This window comes from Citrus clementina, unplaced genomic scaffold, assembly GCF_000493195.1.
Source record: "Citrus clementina cultivar Clemenules unplaced genomic scaffold, Citrus_clementina_v1.0 scaffold_2, whole genome shotgun sequence".
In the NCBI taxonomy this organism is placed as follows: Eukaryota; Viridiplantae; Streptophyta; class Magnoliopsida; order Sapindales; family Rutaceae; genus Citrus; species Citrus x clementina.
In genome coordinates, this window is record NW_006262688.1 from 26,168,343 (window position 1) to 26,192,120 (window position 23,778).

At 37.6% G+C, this 23,778-nt stretch overlaps 3 protein-coding genes across 4 annotated transcripts; 2 read left to right on the plus strand and 1 right to left on the minus strand.

Annotated features, from left to right (window-relative positions):
• The first annotated feature begins 2,360 nt into the window (after positions 1 to 2,360).
• Positions 2,361 to 4,001, plus strand: LOC18052443 (EP1-like glycoprotein 2). The gene has a single exon (XM_024192057.1). The coding sequence runs from the start codon at positions 2,467 to 2,469 to the stop codon at positions 3,838 to 3,840; it is 1,374 nt and encodes a 457-aa protein (XP_024047825.1). The 5' UTR covers positions 2,361 to 2,466; the 3' UTR covers positions 3,841 to 4,001.
• A 10,194-nt stretch (positions 4,002 to 14,195) lies between these two features.
• Positions 14,196 to 18,149, minus strand: LOC18052534 (NADH dehydrogenase [ubiquinone] 1 beta subcomplex subunit 7). Of its 2 annotated transcripts, none has more exons than XM_006447978.2 (2): positions 17,606 to 18,149; positions 14,196 to 14,344 (listed from the first exon to the last, which is right to left on the minus strand). In XM_006447978.2, exon 1 carries the CDS (start codon positions 17,948 to 17,950, stop codon positions 17,639 to 17,641), a length of 312 nt encoding a protein of 103 aa, XP_006448041.1. In that variant the 5' UTR covers positions 17,951 to 18,149; the 3' UTR covers positions 14,196 to 14,344; positions 17,606 to 17,638. The 2 variants fall into 2 exon arrangements, with proteins under 2 accessions (XP_006448041.1, XP_006448039.1); XM_006447976.2 differs by having other exon boundaries at positions 14,196 to 14,347.
• Positions 18,150 to 18,363: 214 nt separating this feature from the next.
• On the plus strand, positions 18,364 to 19,627 carry LOC18052535 (short-chain dehydrogenase reductase ATA1). Its single transcript, XM_006447979.2, has 2 exons — positions 18,364 to 18,541; positions 18,625 to 19,627. Exons 1-2 carry the CDS (start codon positions 18,501 to 18,503, stop codon positions 19,418 to 19,420), a joined length of 837 nt encoding a protein of 278 aa, XP_006448042.1. The 5' UTR covers positions 18,364 to 18,500; the 3' UTR covers positions 19,421 to 19,627.
• The last annotated feature ends 4,151 nt before the right edge of the window (positions 19,628 to 23,778 follow it).

Here is a 23,778-nt window from a genome sequence, read left to right on the forward strand (position 1 = left end):
GCCCCAAACTAAAAGAAGAAGAGAGAATGGTGAAAGACAACCATTTAAGAGGAGCACAAGTGTAAGATGCTCTAACTGCGATGAGTGGGGCCACAACGTGAGGAGTTGCAAGTCTATTACCAAAGCTGGAAAAAATAAAAAATTAGTGAAAAAGAATTTCTATCAGGTCTTAGTTACTTGTTTGTAATGAAGTTTTTATATTGCTTTTGTTAGTCTTTGCCTATTTAAATGATGAACTAAAATATTTATTAATTATTTAAATGTAGGATCGAGGAGCGACATCCAGCTGTAACAAAAAAGAAGTTGTCACATGTGGTCCAGCCATGAACACTCAGAACAGTGTCCATGAAAATGGTAAGCATTTCGTGTCTAGTTTATTTTTTTTTTTACACATATATACAAGTTTAATTTCACCACCTGTTTTGTTTTACTAATGTTGTAATTCCAAAATAATATGTTACATTTTAATTTTTGTACATTTTATTATGAAGGACAACTTACCCAAGAATGACCATTGCCAAGTTAAAGCATCCAGCAACATTACAAATACCTTTTTTGTAATTATGGAAAGAGCAACAGTGAAGCTAATCCCTTCTAACAAATTCTTTTGAGGGATCAGATGATGCATCACCTTAACTGTAAGCATTGCTATAAAGATGTCGTATCATCTTTTTGTCACTCAACCATAGATATAGGTTTGAGTTTTTGTACATTTTGTAGTTGTGTGGTACATACAAACACACACTTTTAATGGGGCAATATATGCCTTGCCTATTTTTGTCATTTCAAGTAGATATTATAGGTGCTAACTTCCTGTTATTCTAAACAGAGGGTATTGTTATTTGTATTGGCTAATAGGAATTCAGCCATTGATGACATGTGATACTCTTATTGTTGTTGGAATGCATACGTCTTTATAATCTAAATATAAAAAAATTATGTGCTTTATATTGTTTCAGTACTTCATTCCTTATTGATTTTAATTTGTTGATTAAGGATTGAATATTTTATGGCAGTCAAGGGTTAACTTCAGCAAAGGCTTATGTTCTTGTTATGTTTGACATTGTCAATTTGAACAGCAGCATTTCCTCTGCTTGTACATGTTATTATTAAATGAGACTTGCTTTGTTTGCAAGGAAAAATGGATATATAGTTTGTGCATATTGTTGTGTGTTATTAGATGTATGTTTCTTAAGAAATTAACTTGAACAATGTGCTATGTTTGTGCTTGGTGTTATGAAGCGAGTTGCTTGTATGTACTTGTTGAACTTACTAAAGGATGTAACTGCTCATGTGTGTTATTTATTGTGTGTGCTGGATATGTATAGATATGAACAGCAACATGTGTTGGGTTTGTGGTGGTTCTTATGAAATAAATTGCTGTGTGTCAGTGTGTGCTTGTTGTATTTTGAACAACAGCAGCTTCCCATTAACAAAGTTCTTCCAAGCTGGCTCATAAATTTGTTGCATGCTTGATTGGCTGGATGTGTTTGAGCTATCAGAATCCATTTAGTTGAGACAATGCAACATTTTCTTTATGTTGAATCCTGTTGTGGATGAGTTGAATGAATGATGAGTTTGAGACAAATGCAAAGATTTTTTATACCTTTGTTGAATGCTTCTGTTGATAAGAAGAAAATGAAGAATAAATTATACTTTGTGATTTGCTAAGCCTCCATTTATAGCAACTGCTGCTGCTCAAATTTTTACCATTTACTTACAACTGCTACTTTTATAAATTTATTTTAGTTTTACTTTTTTTTAATAAACAATGTCAATTACTTCATATAGTTGGACATTTTGGTCTTTTTCTGATTTTTTGTGATTCCCGCCATTTTTAATACCCATTGGTTCTCATCCATTTTATTTAATAATTTATTATTTTGGCGGGAAGGGTATTTTAGTAAATTTAATAGTCAACTAACGGTCAACTTAACTTATACTTAACGGCGAGGGAGGCATGTGTAATTACATTAATACTTTCTATCAAAGTGTTAATACTTCAAACCTCAAGGGAGGTCCCTAAAAATTACCCATTTTCCTAATGAAAGAGTAGAATCTTTGAGTGTGTCGGGACTCGAGTTGAGGTTGCCCTTAGGCCCTTAGGCGCTTTGATGGAAAGGGTTAGCAACGAGGGTAGCCCATTGGCCTACTCTTTTATTAAATTTAAACTGTGGATGGGTCTGAGTCTCTTTCTTCTCGAAGGTTTTGACCAAGGGAAAAACAAAGACATAACTTCTTAAACTTATCATTGCCTGTTTTTCAAAATTCATCTATGGGCATTGAACTTGTGGGTGGGGGAAGACACGCGTAGAACGAGACTAGAGGGTTTGACTTTTGTTCTATAAATAAGTTTTCCAATCAACCAATTGCTGCATACTTGAATCATTCTGCAGTTAAACCAAATCCTGCAATCTCCCTTTCTAATCATCCTGTTTAATCTGAATTGCACTGCACATTTTCGGGATGAGTGTTAGCTGGAACTGGTGCTCTGTTCTTTTCTTTCTTATTTTCTCTACACCGTTTTCCTTCTTGGTTGATGCCCGAAGCCAAAGTTTTGATTATCCGGCAGCAAAACTCTCAACTAAATGGGTCAATAGCCCGTCAGCTCCTCATTCCGTAGCTTTCACCGACGGATCAACGGTGAGAGCCATCCTTCTTAGGGGAACCTTTGGCCCCAGATATGCATGTGGCTTCTTCTGTAACGGAGCCTGCGACACTTATCTATTTGCTGTTTTCATAGTTCAAACCAACAGCGCTTCCTCAATCGTTGCGCCAGCAATCGGATTCCCACAGGTCGTCTGGGCTGCTAACCGTAACAATCCTGTTCGGATAAATGCAACCTTAGAACTCACTTCACGTGGGAACTTGGTTTTGCGAGATGCTGACGGGACTGTAGCTTGGTCGACGAATACTAATGGTAAATCTGTTGTGGGCTTAAACTTGACAGACACGGGCAACCTTGTACTTTTCAACAAGAAAAATGCAGCAGTTTGGCAATCTTTCGATCATCCGACAGACTCGCTGGTTCCTGGGCAAAAATTGGTGGAAGGGAAGAAACTTACAGCTAGTGTTTCAACCACGAATTGGATGGATGGGGGTTTGTTTTCACTTTCTGTTACTAAGGAAGGATTGTTTGCTTCCATAGGGTCTAATAATACTCCAGTACCGTACTATGAATATAGAGTCGGTGGCACGAAAACAAGAAAGCAACCAAGCTATGTTAGATATCTGAATGGAAGCTTAGCTTTATTCATAAATTTATCGGAACCAAGCGAGCCAGAAGGGGCACTTTCTGTTCCTCCGGCAGCATCATTACCGGGACAGTACATGAGATTGTGGCCTGACGGACATTTAAGAGTTTACCAGTGGCAAGCATCGAAAGGGTGGACACAAGTGGCGGATCTCTTGACTGGTTATTCTGGGGAATGCGGTTATCCTATGGTTTGCGGCAAGTACGGCATTTGCTCCGGCGGGCAATGCAGTTGTCCTCCAATCTATTTCAAGCCAATAAAGGATAGACAGCCTGCCCTTGGGTGCTCTCCGATTACTCCCTTATCATGTGAAGCTTCCCAAAATCATAGTTTTGTTGAACTTAATGATATCACTTACTTCACTTTTAGCTCAGACCTTACGAATACAGATTCGGAGACGTGTAAACAAGCCTGTTTAAAGAATTGCTCGTGCAAAGCTGCTCTATTTCGGTATGGTTGGAACCCTTCTGCTGGAGAGTGCTCCTTGCTGTCTGAAATCTTTTCGATGATTGATAATGACCAGGAAAAGACTCATTATAACTCAACTGCTTACATTAAGGTTCAGAACTTGGCAACGCTAAAGTGAGGAAATAAGACGAGTCATGATAGGGCCCGGCTCTAGAGTATCTCCGAAGCTTCAAGTGAAAGATTTAATTAATTAATGCATTTTGTACTTGCTGATGAAATAAATTACCTATGTGTAATATTCATATTTTATGTGACACTTTTTATCGTTTCTTCTAGACACGCAAAATGCTGGAATTTTAAATTTATTTTTGGTAAACAAACAGGAATGAATTAAAGAAATAAGTAAAATTAGTAACGAATTAAAGAAATAAGTAATTATTAACATTAATTTTTAGAGGAAAAATATATATGACGTCCTTTATAAGATTTTACATATAAATGAATTATATAAGATTTAGAAATATCTATTTCAAAAAAAAAATTGTATTAGCTCTATCATAAAGTTATATGATTTATTTCCAATCATCCTCTCATAAAACAACAATCTTGAAAATACTCCATTAGCTATTATAAAACCCAACTTACCTTCTATTTTTGTTAAAAGACAAAAAACTTTTCATCAAGATGCACCCCATTTTTCCAAAATTTTTTAAACAAAAATGAAGTAAATTAAAGTTATGGTATTTTGAAAATTGTTAATCCACGATGAATAATCCAAAATTAACTCTCATTTTTTCTACCTTATGAATTTGCTGATGCAGCCATCCTTCTGAGGAGAGCCTCAGGCTCCTGATATGCATGCGGCTACTTCTGTAACGGAACCTGTAACGCTTATCTTTTGTGCTGTTTTCATAATTAGACAGCGTCGGTGGTAATGGCTCCTGGGCAAAAATTGGCGGAAGGGAAGAAACTTACAGCTTGTGCTTGATGGAGGTTTTTCTGTCACTCATGAAGGAGTGTTTGCTTTGCTTTCATAGAGTCTAATAGTTCTTCATTACGCAGTGTATTACGAAAACAGAGCGAGAGGCATAAAAACAAGTAAGGAACCAGGCTATATGTATGTTCTTGGCACTATTGATTAGATCCCCCGAATCAAGTGATCCAGTTTCCATCACCAGCACATTACACGAGATTGTGGCCCTGATGGACATTTAAAACTTTTAATTAAAAAGTTTTAGAGTTGTCAAACACTCAAAGGGTAAGCAGAAGTGTGGGATCTCTTCACAAGTTATTTTAGGGAATTAATGCGGTTATCCTATGGTTTGCGGGGAAGTATGGCATCTGCCCTGGCGGCAGGCAAGGCAGTTGCCCTACGACCTGTTTCAAGCTAATGAATGATATAGACAGCCTGCCGTTGGGTGCTCCCGGATTACTACATTATCATGTGAAGCTCCGCAAGATCGCCGTTCTGTCGAGATTAATCGTGTCACTTTCTTCATCTTTAGCTCAGACCTTACGGATGTAGATTCGGAGACATGTAATTGTAAACATGCCTGCTTAGTGAATTGCGCGTGCAAAGCTGCTCTTTTTCGGAATGGTTGGAACTCTTCTGCTGGAAATTGCTACCCAATATCTGAAATCTTTAATTTTGAACAATGAATAATGAGGAGGAAAAGACTCATTATAACCCAACTGTTTACATTAAGGTTCAGAGCTTGCCGGTGCCATGTGCAAGTACAGGTGGAAAGAAACGGTTCAGGTAAATAAATATATTTCGGGTTCAGCCTTGGATCTTTCTTTGGCTTCTTAATTTTGATCAGTGTCTTGATCTATTTCTTTTGGAAGAAGAAAAACATTGCTGATGAAACTGATCAGGAAGATTATTTGGATCAAGTGGTGATTCTGGTTTGTCGAAAATGATCGACTGGGACCAGAATTGTGACTTGTGACGACCATGAGAGGAACTCCAGCCTAGCTATTTGGCTCCCGGATGGAATATCTGTAGCTTTCTTTAGAGTTGTTGTGTTGGAGATACTGGGGATGCGGAAAATCTTTGACCGATCTCAGGTTGAGGAGGTAGAGAAGTATAAGCTAAGCCTTTTCAAGAAGAAAGGCCAAAGCAGAGGAGAAAAAATAGTCGGACATGGTGGATAAACACAAAAAGGATATACACTCGAATGGAGAACAAGTACTGAATATCATGAAGGTGGCTTCAGGAAAGTGATGATGAAATAATTGCAGATCAACAGAAATATTAGCATAAGTTGATCGTTTGGAAGAAAATGATAAACCGACTACTGTCTTGTTGCCTCCAGTTTTGGACCCGAAACGCTGGCTGACTAAGAGCAGTTCTTTGTAATTGGCATTGAAGCCACCTAAAAGTTAAAAAATGTTCAGATTCCAGAACCCGATCTTCTTTTTTTTTTTTTTTTGATTAATAAGGGCTCTGTAAAAAGAGCTAAATCGGAACAATACGGGGTTTAGCAACCCCAATCATGTCCTGCAAAATAGCTGAATAAATGCCCACAGGCGGGCTAGTAAATAAATGCATCCCATTAGGGAGAGAAAGAGCCATATTGGCCATGAAATCTGCAACTGAATTCGCTTCACGATAGATGTGGGTTAGACCAACTTGCCAGTTCCTATTAAGAAGATCCCGTACTGCAACCACTAAAGCATAGGAAACATTAGGCACGACTACCTGCTTAGAAATCATTTGTGTAACACACAGACTATCCACTTCCACTAATAGCCATTTTATGCAAGCCTCCCATGCCAAGAGTAGCCCTTGATAAAGACCCCATAGCTCCGCCATAACCACCGTACACTCCCCAATATTCATACAAAATCCCGAAATCCAATTTCCAACATAGTCACGAATAACACCACCAGCTCCTGCATCACTTGAATTTCGAACGGAACCATCCGTATTTAATTTGCACCAAGGCCATGTAGGAACCTGCCAACCGACAAAGATCTCTCTTCTCCTCGGTTGCTGACTCATATGAGAAAAATTAATTCTATGAATTTCATTTGCTTTGGCCATAACATCCATAATGATTGCTGAGCTATCCACCAATTTTCCTTCGACCATGAAATGATTTCTCCAGAACCATAATCTCCAAACGGCCACCCCAAAAACACACTCCCAAGGAATGTGAGAAGCAGGCTTTGACTTGTTCTGAAGATTTGCTATAATCCAGTCTCGGAGATTATCGTGAAATAAAGAGTTATAGTCACCCTCTGAAACAAGACACAACCATACCCGTTTGATACACGGGCAATCTCTCAAAGCATGAAGAATATCTTCAACCGGAGCCCCACACCTATCACATGCCATTGACACGGGAATATGACGTCGAACTAATTCGCCATGAGTTTTTAAGCTGCCATGCATAATCTGCCAGAGGAAAAGCCGAACCGACTGTGGTCCCTTCCACGACCATGCAAGGCTCCACATTTCTTCTTTGATGGCGGGGTTATGGCTGCAGATGGAGTCATATGCTGAACGGACAGTAAAGATGCCTCTGTGATCAAAACTCCAAAAAATTTTATCAACACCTAGTTCAGGCGCGGGAGGCATAACTGATGCAATTTTCATAAGGATAAAGTTAGGTAGCAAGTGCTCAAAACTCGGCCAGTTCCAGCCCCCATTTTCAGTGACATACTCACTCACCGAATCATTGATGCGCTCGTGCGGGATTGGCAGGATGGCAAGATTTATCAAGGGTTCGTGCTTTGTTACCCAACAGTCAGACCAGAACCGAACTCTCTCCCCGTTACAAACTGACCAGCGAGCTCCATGCATGGTGTCTGCCCATGTTTTCCTTATAGCCATCCAAATTCGAGATCCTTGTTTCTCCGGAAGAGTAAGCGGTAAGTTTCCAAGATCCAAGCCATATTTAGAACAAAACACCTTTACCCATAATTTGTCCGAATTCGAAACAACTTCCCACGTTAGCTTCATCAACAACGCCTGATTCATCACATCCAACTTTTTAAATCCCAAACCTCCGTGAGTCTTTGGCTTACAAATTCTGTCCCAGCCCACCATACTAAGCTTATGCCTCTTCAATTTCCCATCCCAAATAAACCGGCGACATGTGTTAATTTTCTGGCGCACCGGGGGAGGGGGGAAGTAAAGCTGTTTGCATTGCATAAATAGGCATTGCCTGAACCACTGATTGCGCCAAAGTTACTCTTCCAGCAAAAGATAAATGTGCGGCATTCCATCCAGTAAGCCTCATGTCCACCTTATCCAAAATGGACTGATATGTAGCTTTATTCACCCGCGAGTAGATTAGAGGCATGCCAAGGTAAGAACCCAAATCCTTAGTAGCCGAAAAACCCAATGTGTCACCAATAAGCTGGCCATCTCTAATTGATACATTTTTAGAGAAAAAAACTTTGGTTTTCGATTTATTAACCTTTGCTTCAGAGCTTCGGCAATAATTCTCCAAAACTTCGTCAATGATATAGGCTTGATCAATTGAGGCTTCTGCAAATAAAAGTAAATCATCAGCGAAAAAAAGGTGAGTTAGGGGAGTGTTGAGTGTTAGAAAATGCATATTTATAAAGGAGAAAACCGTCATTTTACATTTCAAGTCTTACTAACAACCCTTACTTTTATGTATTTAACCTTCTTGTGATTTAATTACATGTGTTTTATTTTAATTAAGTATTTTATGTATTTTAGGGGCATTATAGTCATTTCACAATAAAGGAGAGATCAGACGGCAAAACGGACATCACTTTTGAACTCAGGACAGTCGAAAACCTTAGGAGGAGCATAAAAGGAAAAATGGCACTATTTATATGTACGGTACTATTCACGTGTACGGTACTAACTACGTTACTGTTCACAACACTGTTCACATAGACGGATCGATGACGTGGCATTGACCGATGATGTGGCATTGACTGATGAGGTGTCACGATCCTGTTGGGCTAAAATTCTTATGTACTGTTGATGGTGACGTGGCAGCATATCAGTGGATGAAAAATCTCGCGTACGGTACATGCATCACACAGGATTATTTTCAACCAAACCGCATTACTGTTCATCCAAGTCAAACCGCGTTACTATTCATCCGAGTCAAACCGCGTTACTGTTCATCCAAGTCAAACCGCGTTACTGTTCATCCGAGTCAAACCGTGTACTGTTCATCCGAGTCAAACCGTGTTACTGTTCATTCGCGTGGTCAAACCGTGGACTGTTGACTGATGACGTGGCGCAATCCTGAGCGTCCAAACTGTTTTTAATCCGATGGCCATGATTTACTCCATGTATCTATAAAAAGGGGGTCTCCCCCCCTAATTTGATATCTCTGAATCCATTTTTGGGATCCATTTTCTGTAATTCCTTCTCCATCTTGTATTTTCTTCGTATTTTAATAAATTCTCATTTTGCCCCTAGTTCAATTATGAGTGGCTAATTTTCTTTCAAGCTTGGGTTGAAGGTGAAGTCTCAACATGTGTCATGGGCTTAATTTGGTAAATTTATTTTCTCTTCCCCTCTAGTTTTTGTGGATGTTTTGACTTCTCGTCGACAAATAATACTAATCTTGTCTAGTACCGCCTTGGTTTCACCGGCCCTCTAGTATAAGGTTATTATTATTTGGCACGATAAGCCCTTAGCACCATATTGATTAGAGCGTGGTTCATGAGGTGTGGATTCCCCCCTCATGATTTAATTGGCATTAATACGGATTATTTAGCCCATGATGCATGTTGATACGGATCCAGATACCCAAGTACGTCAATTTAATAGATTTTCTCTTCAATTTATTCTCTCCATTGCAATTCCAATTTTAGAATTTATTCTCGCCATTTTAATTTAATTATTAGCATATTCCAAATCATTTCCACCATAAATCCAACTACCCTTTTACAAAATTAATTCTATATATGATTAAAATCCACCTCCTCGTGGGATCGACACTCGTCACCATTAGTCTATACTACAATAGATTCGTGCGCTTGCGAGTACATTAAAATTTGCACAACAGGGAGTTCCATGTTTGGCCAACCGGATCGGTTTCCAAAAGCCTTCCCTCACAGCTTGAGAAGTACCATGACTTAAACGCTCAATGCAAAGCACAAAAATGTATGGAGATAGAGGATCTCCCTATCGAATTCCTCTCCCTGGGGAAAATTCCTTTGTAGCCTCTCCATTCCACAAAATGCTCATTTTGACTGTAGTAACACACTCCATGATGAGCCTAGATAGCTTAATCGGAAGACCAGCCAGCTGAAGAGTTTCAAAGATAAACGACCAATTGAGCCGATCGTAAGCCTTCTCAAGATCGACCTTGATAGCCATAAGCCCTTGCTTGCCTGTCTTCCGACGCATAGAATGAACTACTTCTTGGGCAACAACAATATTATCGATAATGTGGCGGCCATGAACAAAACTGGTTTGATGGGGGCCTATAATTTCAGGCAGTACATCTTGCAAGCGGTTCGCAATTATTTTAGTCACAGTTTTATATGCTACTGTACATAAGCTGATAGGTCTAAACATTTTTAAACTAGTAGGATGCTCCACTTTAGGGATCAACACTAAAAGAGTAGTATTGACCTCTTTAGGGATCTTACCAGAGTTAAAAATGTCAACAATAAACTTGCAGAAGGAAGGCCCAACCACTGCCCACTGAGACTGATAGAAGATAGCTTGCAACCCGTCTGTACCTGGAGCCTTTCGCGGCTTCATACTAAAAACGACATTCTTGACCTCTTCTTCCAAAACTGGGTTAGCGACACAATCAATATCAAAAGCTACCAGATTAGGGAAATAATTTCGAACAAAATAAGTGCAGGGGTTTACCACCTCACTTGTGAATAATTCTAAAAAATACCCCATTGCATGATTTCGAATTTCTTCCTCATTATAAAGCCAATTTCCCGAACTTTCCTGGATGGCTTCAATTCTATTCCGTCGCCTACGGACAATAGTTTTTTGGTGGAAGAATCTAGTATTTCTGTCCCCATGCATAATCCAATCCTTCCTTGATTTTTGCCACCAAAGAATCTCCTCCTGCCCCATCACAATCTCCAAATCTTTCCGCAATTGTGCCTCTAAGTGCATTAATCCCCTCGAACTATACTTCTCCAAAGCTGCTTGAATTCCGTTAATTTGAGCCATTAAGACACGTTTTCGCTGAAAAATATTCCCAAAAGCCTCACGATTCCAAACTTTAACCTCTTTGACAAAAGTGGATGCCGCATCACTATAAGAAGCTTGAGGATCCCACGTCTGCTTAACAAAATTATTAAACTGATCATGTGTTAACCAAGAAGCCAAGAACCGAAACGGTCTATTACCATGATGTCCCCGTACAATTCTTCCAAAGCGAACTAGAACCGGTCTGTGATCCGAAGCAACTTTTGGCAGATGGAGTACTGAGTTATCTGTAAACTTTAAAAGCCACTCATTATTACATAAGGCTCTATCTAGCCTTTTAAGGAGAAAGCCACGAGACCATGTGAAGCGAGGGCCTTTGAACTTTAAATCATAAATTTGGTTGTCATCAAACCACTGCCGAAACAAGCCACACCCTCTCGATTGTAATGCAGCTCCCCCCCGCTTCTCTGATGCGTACAATATAGAGTTAAAGTCGCCACCAATCAGCCAAGGTTCTTTGACAGATAAAGCAAGGCTATCCAAGTGATTCCATAGCTGTTTCCTTACCATAGGATTTGGACTAGCATAGACAGCCGTTATCCACGACACAAAGTTCTTATTTTTGCTGATCTTGAAATGAATAAATTGCTTATGATTTAACCGCACCTCCACCTCTATAACATTCTGCCAAAGCAGCCAAATACCCCCAGCGAAACCTTCTGCCTCCACACGGTGGGAATATTCAAATCCACTATTCCTAATAAAATCATCTGCTTTTCTTCCACTGATACGAGGTTCCATCAACACCACCAGGGAAGGATTATAATTCTTAACAAACGTCTTAAAAGCACGGCGAAAAGTATTCGAAGCCGCCCCTTGAACATTCCAGAACATGATGCTATCTGACATAAAAAATTCCAGTAGGGGATGAAAGAACCTTAGTTTTGCTGATCTATAATATCAGCCATCAACGCCATGGGCGTTTCTTGAACCACCGTTTCCTCTCCCTCCAACATTGCAGCCTCATCGGTTCCACTCCTAGACTGCTCAGGGTGGATCCGGGCATTCTCAACAATATTAGCACATGTTGTGTTTCGAAAGTCTGGCGGATCAGAGGTATGCTGGGGGTCTGTTCCCTGCCGAGCTCTATGCTCAATGTCCACTTCCCTTCCATCCCCCGGGGGTAATGTTTGTGGCGAGCAATAAACTACAGTGTGCTTCGTTGAGTCCAAAGTGGAGGCAATGTGAGAGACTTGTTGGAGCTCAGCTGCAAACCGAGACGTCACAAAAGGGGTATGATTTCGGTTTGCATGGGGTGTGTGATTTACGTCCTTCTCGCTTGTCGGAAAACCATTTGACTGGAACGGGTTCTGGAGAGGATTGCATGAGGTTTCCATGTTTTGCCCTTGAGGTTTTGTAATCACTACCTTGTTATGAGGCTTACGCCTTAATCCATGTCTTGCCATTGGCTCTTGATGAGAGGTAAAAATGGGATTCAGATCAGACATATTCATTCGGCGTGAAGTAAATGGGCCATCCTGATCCGCTGCATGGGCTGGATCCTCCTGCTCATCTGAATCTTGAGCCAAAACATGAAATCTTGAAGTGCTGACCCCAATCGGCTCTCGGTTACGGTTTAACTCACTATTTTTCTCCATGCCAACGTTTGTTCGCCTGCCCTTTCTCGTGGCAATCATCCAAGGGCCAAAGGGTTCCACATTGTTATAATCATGACAGCCAAACTTCTGACGAACATGGTCTTCCTGACGTTGCATAGCAGGCTGGGGGGGATTTCCATCATCATTCGCTACACCAGCTTCCTTGCAATTGTTGTTATTGTGTCCATATCTCCCACATTTAAAACAGATCACCGGCAAACCTTCATACTCCACCTTTTGAATCTTTCCATCCAAAACGAACTGAGACACCAGCGGCTTATCCAAAGAGATTGTGACTGCAACTCGAGCAAAACGTCCTCGTATGGAAGAGGCTGTATTCGCATCAATTTTAATCACCGTTCCCACCAAATCTCCAAGCTTTTGCAGAATTTTTCGATCATATAGATGGACAGCAAGACCAGGCAGTCGAATCCATACAGTGACTTGATTAATATCCGTTTTAGTGAAGTCGAAACTGAGTGTCCATGGCTGTACCGTTAAATAGTGCCCCATTATCAGCCAAGGCCCCTTGGTTAAATCATCGAGAGCATCATTACTTGAACGAAAACGAATCAAAAAATAGTTGTTTTCTAAATCAATCACTGAAAAACTCATGGTTGTTTTCCACATGACGTTCAATCTTGTGCAGAGAGCCCTATAGCCGATTGTCCGGCCAAGAAGTTTCACTACAACAGAATTCCTCCACGGTTCACTCAACTTCTCATGGATCCTAGCCGAGAATGCTATTGACGGCATAGGTCCATCATTCTCCTCAATCACATCTCCTTCCTCAAAATCCCAGTCCAGAGCTCCGTCTCCATATCCGTTCTCCATTGCTTGCGAAGAGTTTACTAAGGTTTCTTTGTACGAAACCTGCACGGGCTGATCACCAGCTCCTTCCTCATCCCGAAACCGTGCCTTTTTAGTCGTTCTAGCCTCCCTAAACGGCGGATGAAAAGTGCCTCCGAAACTAGGGTTTTTTCCACGTCCAATATTTTCGGAGGTTTCCTGCATGCTATTCCCAGACCCGATCTTCTTATTTAATTTGTCTTTGTTTCAAAAGTCTAAAACCACTTGACTATATTCTTCTTTTTTGTCTTTTTTTTAGTTAAACACTAACCTCTTCTAGCAATTCGATTTTCTTCCACGTTTTATTCACGCATTGGGTTTTATCACCTTTTTGCATCCCCGTTAAGAATAAAAAATAAATAAAAATAAATAAATAAATCAATCAATCAATCTCTTTTAGTCTTTACCGACAGCTTTCACTTTCAGCATCTTCCCGAAAAGATTTTCAATTAGTCTTCCAGTTCGAAAGGTGGCAAATTCATGAAGGGCTTATCATGCCTAAAACTAAAAGCCCAAATTACATTTGCGGATAACTTGAATTAAGGATAAAGCTTAATAAAACATCTATTTTACACCATTTTTAAAAACAAAGATTGACTGATCAACAGAAGTACATCGACCGAAGTGATTGATTACAGAGGGCCCAAAAAAAAAAAAAAAAAGAAGGAAAGATAGCGATTTCGAAAAAGGTTTGATTTGTGATCTAAAAAGAAAGATGTAATTTGAAATATTTACTATTAAGACATAAGTTGATTATGATAAGACAAAACAAAAATGGAAATATTTTGTATTGTGTCATGGTCAATGCACAAGGAATCTATCACATTACCATAGATTTGGCCATATCCAGTTTAATTTACTGAGTATTATCAGAGATCAAAATGACATTGGATGCGAAACATAAATCATGTCATCATATTTGAATAATTTTTATTCAATATAAAAGGTCACAGAACCAATAAAAAGGTTAAATAGTCCCAAACAAACAGTTCCAAATAACACTTATTAGACGGCAGCAACAAACATTGACGCATCCACATTGGGTTTAGAGCCTCCTGTCCAATATTCAAATCAAATGTTAATATGTGAGCAGAACTAGTGTAAAATTCCAGTCAACCAAAAGCAAAACAAGAACCATCAAATTCAACTGAACCCACTCATCATCTGATGCGCACTTGCAGTACGTGCACACTTATTTTTCAAGTAATAGAACTATAGTTGCATGCCTCACAAGTATTCAATGCATATCAGAAAAAGAGAACTCCCTCTGGGGGAAGCCATTCAAACTCAAAAAGCTAAATTAAAGAGAAAGGGGGGGGGGGGGGGGGGGGTTGTGCAGCCCGAAACTTCTTTTGCAATCGATCCAGAGCATAAGAAACAATTATCATCATCATGTTTGAGTTTCCCTAACATGATGTACCACTTCCATCATCCATACTGTATATACAAAAATCATGTCTGCAAAAGCTTCTCAATTCTCTCCACCAAATTACTACAATAACTGGAGAACCTCTAAAGCACTGTTGCAAGCACACAGACGATGAAAAATGCCACATCCAATCTAAAGAAGTTGGTCAAGAAAATACAAGTTATGCATGGAAATGAAAATCAATTCCATATAACCTTTTTTTGTCTTTTTTTCCAATCTTCTATATATATATATATATTGGATAGGAAACAAATTTTCAATCTTCTATCTAACAAGTCAAAAAAAATTTATTCTAGCTTTTCCAATAAAACTTAAGGCAAAGAAAGTGCCACCTGGCCCACAGGCAAAACAACAATTTGAGAACACCACATTCTAGTGGGAAGCATTTTAAGCCACAACTATCAGAAATGGACAATTCATTCAAGATGATAAGATCTAACAGTCAGAAGCTGAAAAAGGTTTTTGTTTTTGTTTTTGGTTAAGAACGCAACAATCATTTAGTAAATACTTAACGGCTGGGTTCAAATCTCTCTTATCTAAACAAGCTTGCATGGGACCTCAGCTATGGCCCGTGATATATGTCACAAGTAGCAATTTAGAAAGCCCTATTACCTTAAGCTTTGAAACCCTAAATCCTAGTAAAAGAACTTTCACCGTTCACAACCATGCAAAAAGATCTATTCACCGAAGATGAAGAATTTACCATAGTCAGAAGCAGTCGTTTACTTGTTATGAATTCTATAAACGGCAACTAATACTTTATCGAATGAAAGATCTTTTCTTATCTGTGGTCAAACACCAACAGAGCATGGTCTGAAATATCGCTACTGAGATGTAAGGCATCACATTTAAGAAAAGAAATATCACATATTGAAAACAATAATCAGACAAATGCATTAAAATGGGATGACATTCTTCAATTTTCATAAAATGGCAATTTGGGTATCTAGGATCTATCACATGATATGAACTTTGAGGTAATTTCTCTAATCAGAAAAATAAGGCACCGAAGCCCTTCTAAATAGAAATAAAACTGCAACGATAACTGCAGCATGTGTTAAGATGAAAAAGTTAATAGCAGTCTTATGATCAAGATATGGTACCAATAAATGTTGACGTGTAACACAGTAGGAAGGATTTTGGGGTTAAAAATGAATTCAAGGATTTATGACCAATTTGGTTTTCGGCAATAAGCAATATTCACATGGCAGGATGTCATGAACCAGAGACAAGCAGTATGTCTCTTCTTGTTCTAGGAAGTGAGATATCCAAAAATTTCAACATCTACAGAAAAATCCTATGCAAAATACTTAAGTAATAGGAATTAGAGAGTCAGTCAGTATTCATCAAAACATAATGTAATTATACCGCTAAAGGATAATAGTCTCCAGCAGTCTACATTTCTATTCAGAAAAGGAACCCAAAAAAACACAATGCGAACAAAAAAACTTTCTCATGAAGATTAAGGCATCTGATATTCAGATTCAATCTGCAATACAGGTGCTTTAATCTCCTCAAACCTACACATATCTCTCTCTTTCCAAGAGCTTCACATGAACCACGATCATCCTTCGTCAAAGCAGCCCTCGTCATTTCTAAAGTGTAAATTCCAGTGATAGGCCCAAAATACAGTCGAAATTCGCTGTATCAAATTCTACATATCCTAAGCCACTAAGCAACAGAGTAACAGATAACCCACTGATTTACCATTGCTTGTCACTCCTCAATTTCAGACAATATGATTGAAGCTAAGGAAGAATGGAGATTCCTTTTCATTAAACAAGGGCTAACGGATATGCTAGACTAATTTTAATATGTATTTGCAGTTTTTTGCAAGCATTTCTCCAATTACCACTTTGCTTTCCCCATAAAAGAAAAATCAATCAAAAGTTCTTAGTGCAAATGCGAAAAAGACCTCATCACGTTCACAGAAAAAGTTAGTAACATCAGTTTGGAAGGAATGAGTATTTCAAAATTTCAAGTGACAGACAAACACAACAAGACCTTTGATTTTATCAGTTTCTATTGACTGGTCTATTTGAGCATCCCATTCGACCACATTAAAGAAAGAATTTTAAAACATTCCCATCATGCTTGCAATGCTATGCATGAAACTTAAATGAATCTCCACATTCAAAACACAGCATTATGAAACTCAGTTTGGAAACTTAAAATAAAAAGTACCTTAAGTCTTCATGAAAGAAACATCAATTGTGCATCAATAAATTAACTAAAAGGCAATCATAAGGACCCAATATTTTGTACTCCTCATAACATATTACACAATATAGAAAGAACTCACCAATATGAACCCTTATACATTGATAGGAAAGCTCTTATGCGACTCTGACTTTGAGTGTGAAACACATCATTTGTAAACCACGCTATTCATAAACTACAAAATTTGCTGGACTTGTAGATTAAATAATAACCAAAAGGAAACCCAATAGTAAGAAGAATAAACCCCATCCCATGTCCTAACACAGGCTGATATATTTATTGAACACATAAATTAAAAAAAAAAGGAAAAAATGAGCCACCCACAAGATGCCCGAATTGTTCATAAACAGTGCAAAGCTAGTCAAACCCCAAACTAAAGCACAATCTCAGTTAAGCCAGAAGCCATAAACAATATCTCAGAAATTGCCTAAACAGCTCAAAACCCAGAATTTTGCACGGCATCCCATAATTTAATAACCCTAAAATACGATATCCATCCCGGATGAAATTCAAAAATTACAAAATGTTCAAAATCAAACCCTAGATTATGCAATATCACAAAATCTAATAATATCCAAAAAAAATTAAAATACCACGAACCCAAATAAGATCATGCATTAAACAACTCATGAATCAAAACCCAAATCAGCGAAAGAAAACTCACTATAAGGAAAAAAGGACAAGGAAGCTGAGATTACTAAGCATTGGCGGTCTTAGGAATAAGAGGGATGGGGGCGCCCTTCTGGGTCTGGGACTGCTTCAATTTGGCCTCCTCTTCACGGATCTTCTGCATCTGCAACATACGTTCCATAACGAGTTCGTACTCGCACTTCTCATAGGAATGGCGCTCGTTCTCGCACTTCCAGGGCAAGTAAAACTCCGCCTGCCTGCACTTGTTCAGTGGGATCAGCAAATGCGCGCACTGGTCTCTGTATGGAATCGGGACTCTTGCCTCCACCATCTCCTCTTGGGTTGCGATCATCTTCTTCGATGATCCCGGCACTTCCATGATTTTATGGACTTCTTTTTTATATTTGTTTGTTCGTGTTTCTTTTGTTACTCTCTTCAACGCTAACTCTAGCTCGCAGCTCTAAATGCTACGTTTGTTGTGGTCTGACTGGTGGTTCTGGCGTTCGTTTGTACGAGGCGAGCAATGAGCAATGGCTTTGTGGTGCGTACACGATGCCGTTTTTGTAATTGTTTACAAACTTAAGGGCACCTAAATATTAAATACTATTAGGCAATCTCAGCCGGCTCTATAGCACCACTGGAGGGCAAAAATGTCATTTGACTTGTAAGACTAATATTTAACAGGGGAATTATCACCTAGTCACTTGGTATTTGACATACATTCAATCAACACACTCTTTGTCCTTAGCAACTACTTTCAAACCATAAGCTAGCTGCAGACCATCTATCGGATTATCTAGAGTAATCAAACAGCAAGAAGCACAGAGATATTTTAGCAAACATCTTCTTTCTTCATCTTGGCATTTGAACTGTCCTCGCATAAATATCCAAATGCAGAAATACTAACAAACTTGGAACCAACGGACGAAATGGAGGCACGTGATGACACAAACAAGTTATCTTCAAAGAGGTTAGTTTCCACTGATCATCCAATTATATATAAGCAAAATTTTGTAACTTTTAAGTACATTCATGTTAAATTCTATGAATTAGATTGATGGGCAAAGTTGCTTTGATAACTGGCGGAGCAAGAGGGATTGGAGCAGCCACTGCTAAACTATTTGCGGAGAATGGTGCGCACATTGTCATAGCAGACATTCTTGATGAACTCGGCGCTGCTCTAGCCGACACAATAGGCGGCCGGTACATACATTGCGACGTGACAAAGGAAGAAGATGTTGAATCAGCTGTCCGGCTTGCAGTTTCCTGGAAAGGCCGGTTAGACATAATGTTCAACAATGCTGGAATTTCTGGCTCTGGAGGCAGCATCACAAGCCTTAACATGGAAGATGTGAAGTTTCTTCTCTCAGTTAATCTGAATGGCATATTACATGGAATCAAGCATGCGGCGAAGGCCATGATCGAAGGCCAGAGAAAAGGCAGTATTATCTGCACTTCTAGCTCTGCAGCCATCATGGGCGGCCTTGCATCCCATGCCTATTCGTTGTCAAAAGAGGCAATCATTGGCTTGGCAAGAAGCACAGCCTGCGAGCTGGGCAAGCATGGAATTCGAGTGAACTGCATCTCGCCTCATGGAGTTCCTTCAGAGATGCTTGTGAATGCCTACAGAAAGTACCTGGGGAAAGCTGATATGAAACCTGAAGAAGTGAGCAAGATGGTGGGAGAGAGTGGAAGTTTGCTGCGTGGGAGGAGTGCAAGCATAGAAGATGTGGCACAAGCTGCGTTGTTTCTAGCAAGTGAAGAAGCTGGATTTATAACAGCACACAATCTTGTTATTGATGGAGGTTATACTACAGGTACCAGTAGCATGAGCTTTATCTACCAATAGTTCTTGAGTATGGGAACATAAAAAATGAGAGCAATGATTTTCTATTACCAGAAGATGTTTAAAAATTGACAATACATTTGTCTTACCAGAAATATTTCGTAAACGTAGTTGTGGCCATAGCTTGTGGCCATATTCTGTTTCTATGAAAATGGATGGTATGAATAACAAGGGGGAATCGAGTGCTGGGAATGCCACTCTTGGCAGTGATTCTTGTGGTTGGGTTTCAGACGGAGCATTCACTGCAGACAGCTTATTTTCCAAGAAAAAAGAACAGAGCATTAGTGAAAAGAAATGAAATAAAAAAAAGGAGTGTTCTTTGTCATTAGATCAACTAAACCCATATGTCAGTTCCAAGGTTAATAACTTAATCTTCATAAAGAGATGTTCAATATCACAAAGAACTAATTTTGTGATTAATGTTCTTTGGACAAAATTGTGGCATTATAAGTTGTTAAAAACTTTGCTGAATGTTCTTGTTTTGAAATATAACCGTACTCGGAGAAACATTCGGTCAGGACAATGATGTTTATAAGCCGAAATTGTTTCTATTGAACAGTTGAATTGGAGGTGTCCCAATAGTTTGCGATATATCATTTTTCAGAATTTTTTACTTAGAAAACAAAAAGAGAAGCGTAATTGAGTAAATTGAATAAAGAAGCAATTGGCATCGAAGTGTAAATACGTATAGAGTGGTGGGTAAAATATTATCAAATGATTTATTGAATGAATGAGACAACATATTTTAAGTGGAGTTATTTGAGCCCACTAATTTTCGATTTACACTTTCTTTTTAATTAAAAATTTTATTATTTAAATAATTTTTAATAAAATCACTTAATTAACTATTTCTTTTATTTTTCTTTTCAATTTCAAAAATTCTCATCAATTCTTACAAATATATTCTTTTAATTGTAAATAGTTTGTATCACTAACTAAGAGAAACAAAACTTATCATTTAAAATCAACAAAAGAAATTCTTATAAATAGAAAGTATGAAATAGCGATCATGATATACTAAGAAATGCCAAAAAATGAATTTAAAAGAGAGTGAAATTGAGTGTTTAATTTTCAGTTTTTGATAATAGAGAGAGTGATTATGGAAGGCTAATTTGAATATTTTTAAATTTAAATTTTTAAAATTAGGTGTAAAGAAGAATTTGATGGGTTCAAATATCCCTATCCAATTACTTTTTATGAGTTTCTGATAAAAATTGAAAATGGGCACATGTTCAATTTGAGGAAAGCTAGTGAGCGATTCCCTCATTTAAGCGACTAATAGGTTATGTTTGATATTGAAGTAATGTAACTTTTAAATTACAACTGTTATAAAAAAATATATAACTATGAAATAAAAGTTAATAGTATGTGGTAAATATAATTTTGACAAAATTATTAAAGATCTAATAGATTTTTCATCATAAAAATATAAAGTCAAATTAATTTAACTTCTAACGTACAACAACTAATGCTTATTAAACACTTTAGTGCGATGACTTTTAAGTTACAGTTGTCCAATCTCAATCCTAAACATGGCCTAACTATAACCCTCTTCTTTCTCTTACTCCAAAGGTTTGGATGAGAGCTAAAATGTAAAAGTCGGTTTCTCTACCCTTGGACCAATCATACAAGGGAAATAATCAAATTTTATGAAATATGAAAAGTTGAGAGGCTTGTTAAAATCCATAAATGTAATTTCTTGCAACAATCGTACGAATAACATATGATTTTTTTTAGAGAAAAAACTAGGAATTCTTGAAATTAAAACAATTTATTTGATTATTTCCTATTATATTCTATTTTTTTATATAATTATTGCATTGATTCTTGATGTAATAATTTGTTTCCTTTGATTTTATGTGCCTAATATAGACACATATAGGAGTATGAATCCTTTATATAGATTCAGTGATTAATTCATGGTTTTAAAAGAAGAAATTATTTTCTAGATTAATTAGCAAAAATGTAGCAGTTATCTTAAGCAAATGTTTTTTTTCCTCTATTTTTTTTCTTGATGTTAATTGTGTTGTGTACGTAATGCAGAATCAAGTACACTAAATAATCATTGAAAAATAAAGAACAAAAGAATTTAACGTGGTTCGGCAATTATGCCTACGTCCATGAGAGTAAGAGAAAATAATTGTATTACTAACAATTATTAGAGTATAATACTTGGGTAAAGAAACCTCACTTCTCAGAACCCATATATACATAGTACTCTCACATACACTTGAAAAAAAAGAAACTCTTAGTTGCTCACACTCTCTAATTATTGATCCTCTCAATAATTCTTCACTTGAATCGTTTCAGTAAATTTTTAGGATGATATGATTTAAAGAAACGCCCTCTATTTATAGGTAATATGGATGCACAATTGCACCAAGTCTTTTGATTATTTTTTAATAATTTCAGCCACCTCCAAATGCATATCAAAATTCATCTGTCATCCAATTACATATGAAAATTTTTGGCCATCGATTTCAATGCAATCCAGGTGTTTCTATTTGACTTTGTCAACAATTTTCTACTTTGGTAAAAATTTTACTAAAATCTGGGCTGACTGCTAGTGGTTCATGACACTTCATTTTCAAAAGTGATTGCATCTCTGTCACTGTCTACATACCTAAAATATGGGATCAAGCCAATCGTAATTCAAAATTTCACAAACTCAACACATTTGAAGGATTTGAATTAGTTTTAAAAAACGTTAAAACTTAATTTCAGAAATCACCTTTGTCAATATATCTGATAGGTTATCTTTAGTATCGATCTTTTTCAATAACACAACACCACTCTCGATAATCTCCCTCATATAAAGATATTTCATATGTATATGTTTTGTTCGAGCAAGAAATGTTTGATTCTTCAGAAGGAATGCAGTAGTTCGATTATCACAGAAGACATCACTGTTCTCCTAGATTACTTCTAAATCACCTAACAAGCCTTTCAACTAAATAAATTCTTTTACAATCTTTGTTGCTGCCATGCACTTTGTTCTATAGTGGAAAGAGCAATTATCGATTGTAGAATCGACCTCTAACTAATCGAATCTCCACCCAATATGAATACGTAACCCATTGCTAACCTTCATTTGTCCATGTCGCTGGCAAAACTAGAATCATAATACCCAATACATTATTGATCATAATCCTTCTTGAACAATAATCCAACATCGGCTGTCCCATACAGAAATCGAAGAATCCACTTTACAGTAAGCCAATGGTTTTTACCTGAATTGTGCATGTACCGACTGACCATACTCACGTCTTGAGATATATCGAGCTTTGTACACACTATAGTATACATAAAACTGCTATCATTTGGAACACGAGTCATGTAATCGCACTATTCTTAAGAAGAAAGACATGAAAAAAGCTTAATTTGAATGAAATGTTAGAGGAGTATAATCTGATTTAGTTTTGTTATTAATATCAAACTCATTCAAATGTTACCATAGCGAGTAGCAAGTCCTAAATCGTGGCGGTAAATTTATATTTGAAAATCACCAACTAGTAATGTTAGCTTACTAAGAACGAAAGGCATAGAGAAACTCTTAGAGAGGTCGCATCCAACCTTAATTATTGAATGCAGTGGAGTACAAAACTATGTACAAGAGAAAATACTATCAGCACACAACTATACATCTTGCTTTAGAAGGTTGTTAATCAAAGCATGGCGGTTTTGTTTAATTATATCGCTCAAAGTTGTATTCTTTTCAAAACACTAGCAAGAGATATAGCTAGATGGAGGCAATACCAAGGCACATTTTCAACCTCATGCTCAAGTGTATCCATAGTTGTAATTTTTTTTCTTTTGGATTCAAGCAAAGAATTTGTTGTAAACATACAGAAGCAGGCATGAGTCAAAAAAAGTGAAAATCTATAAATATAAATGCTAAAAATAGTTTAATTTTTCTCCTCATAGATGGTATCAATGAATATTTTGTGATTAATAAGTTGAATATAGTTTCATATATGAATGAACAGGGAAAATTTGGTAACCTCCACCATATAGTCTATAAATACATAAGTCAACTTAGGCCAAATTTCTTTAGTTGGTGTACCTAAAAGGTTTCATAAAGAAATTTGTTGTAAAAAGGATGATAGAAGGAAAGATATAACCAAGTTTGTCAAGTCTAGAAAATACCTAAAAATGAGAATAAGAATGAATTTAATGTTGATAAGGAGATCATTTGCCAAATATGTTTCATTCTTGGACATGGAGCATATAAGTGCCAAAGGTTCAATCAGAATTTTATTCATAGGCATGGCGGAGATGGTTTTAGGCCTAGAGATAGGACAAAACTATAAAGGTTTCTTCGATACTTCTAAGAATAACTATGGTAGAGGTTATGGATTCAA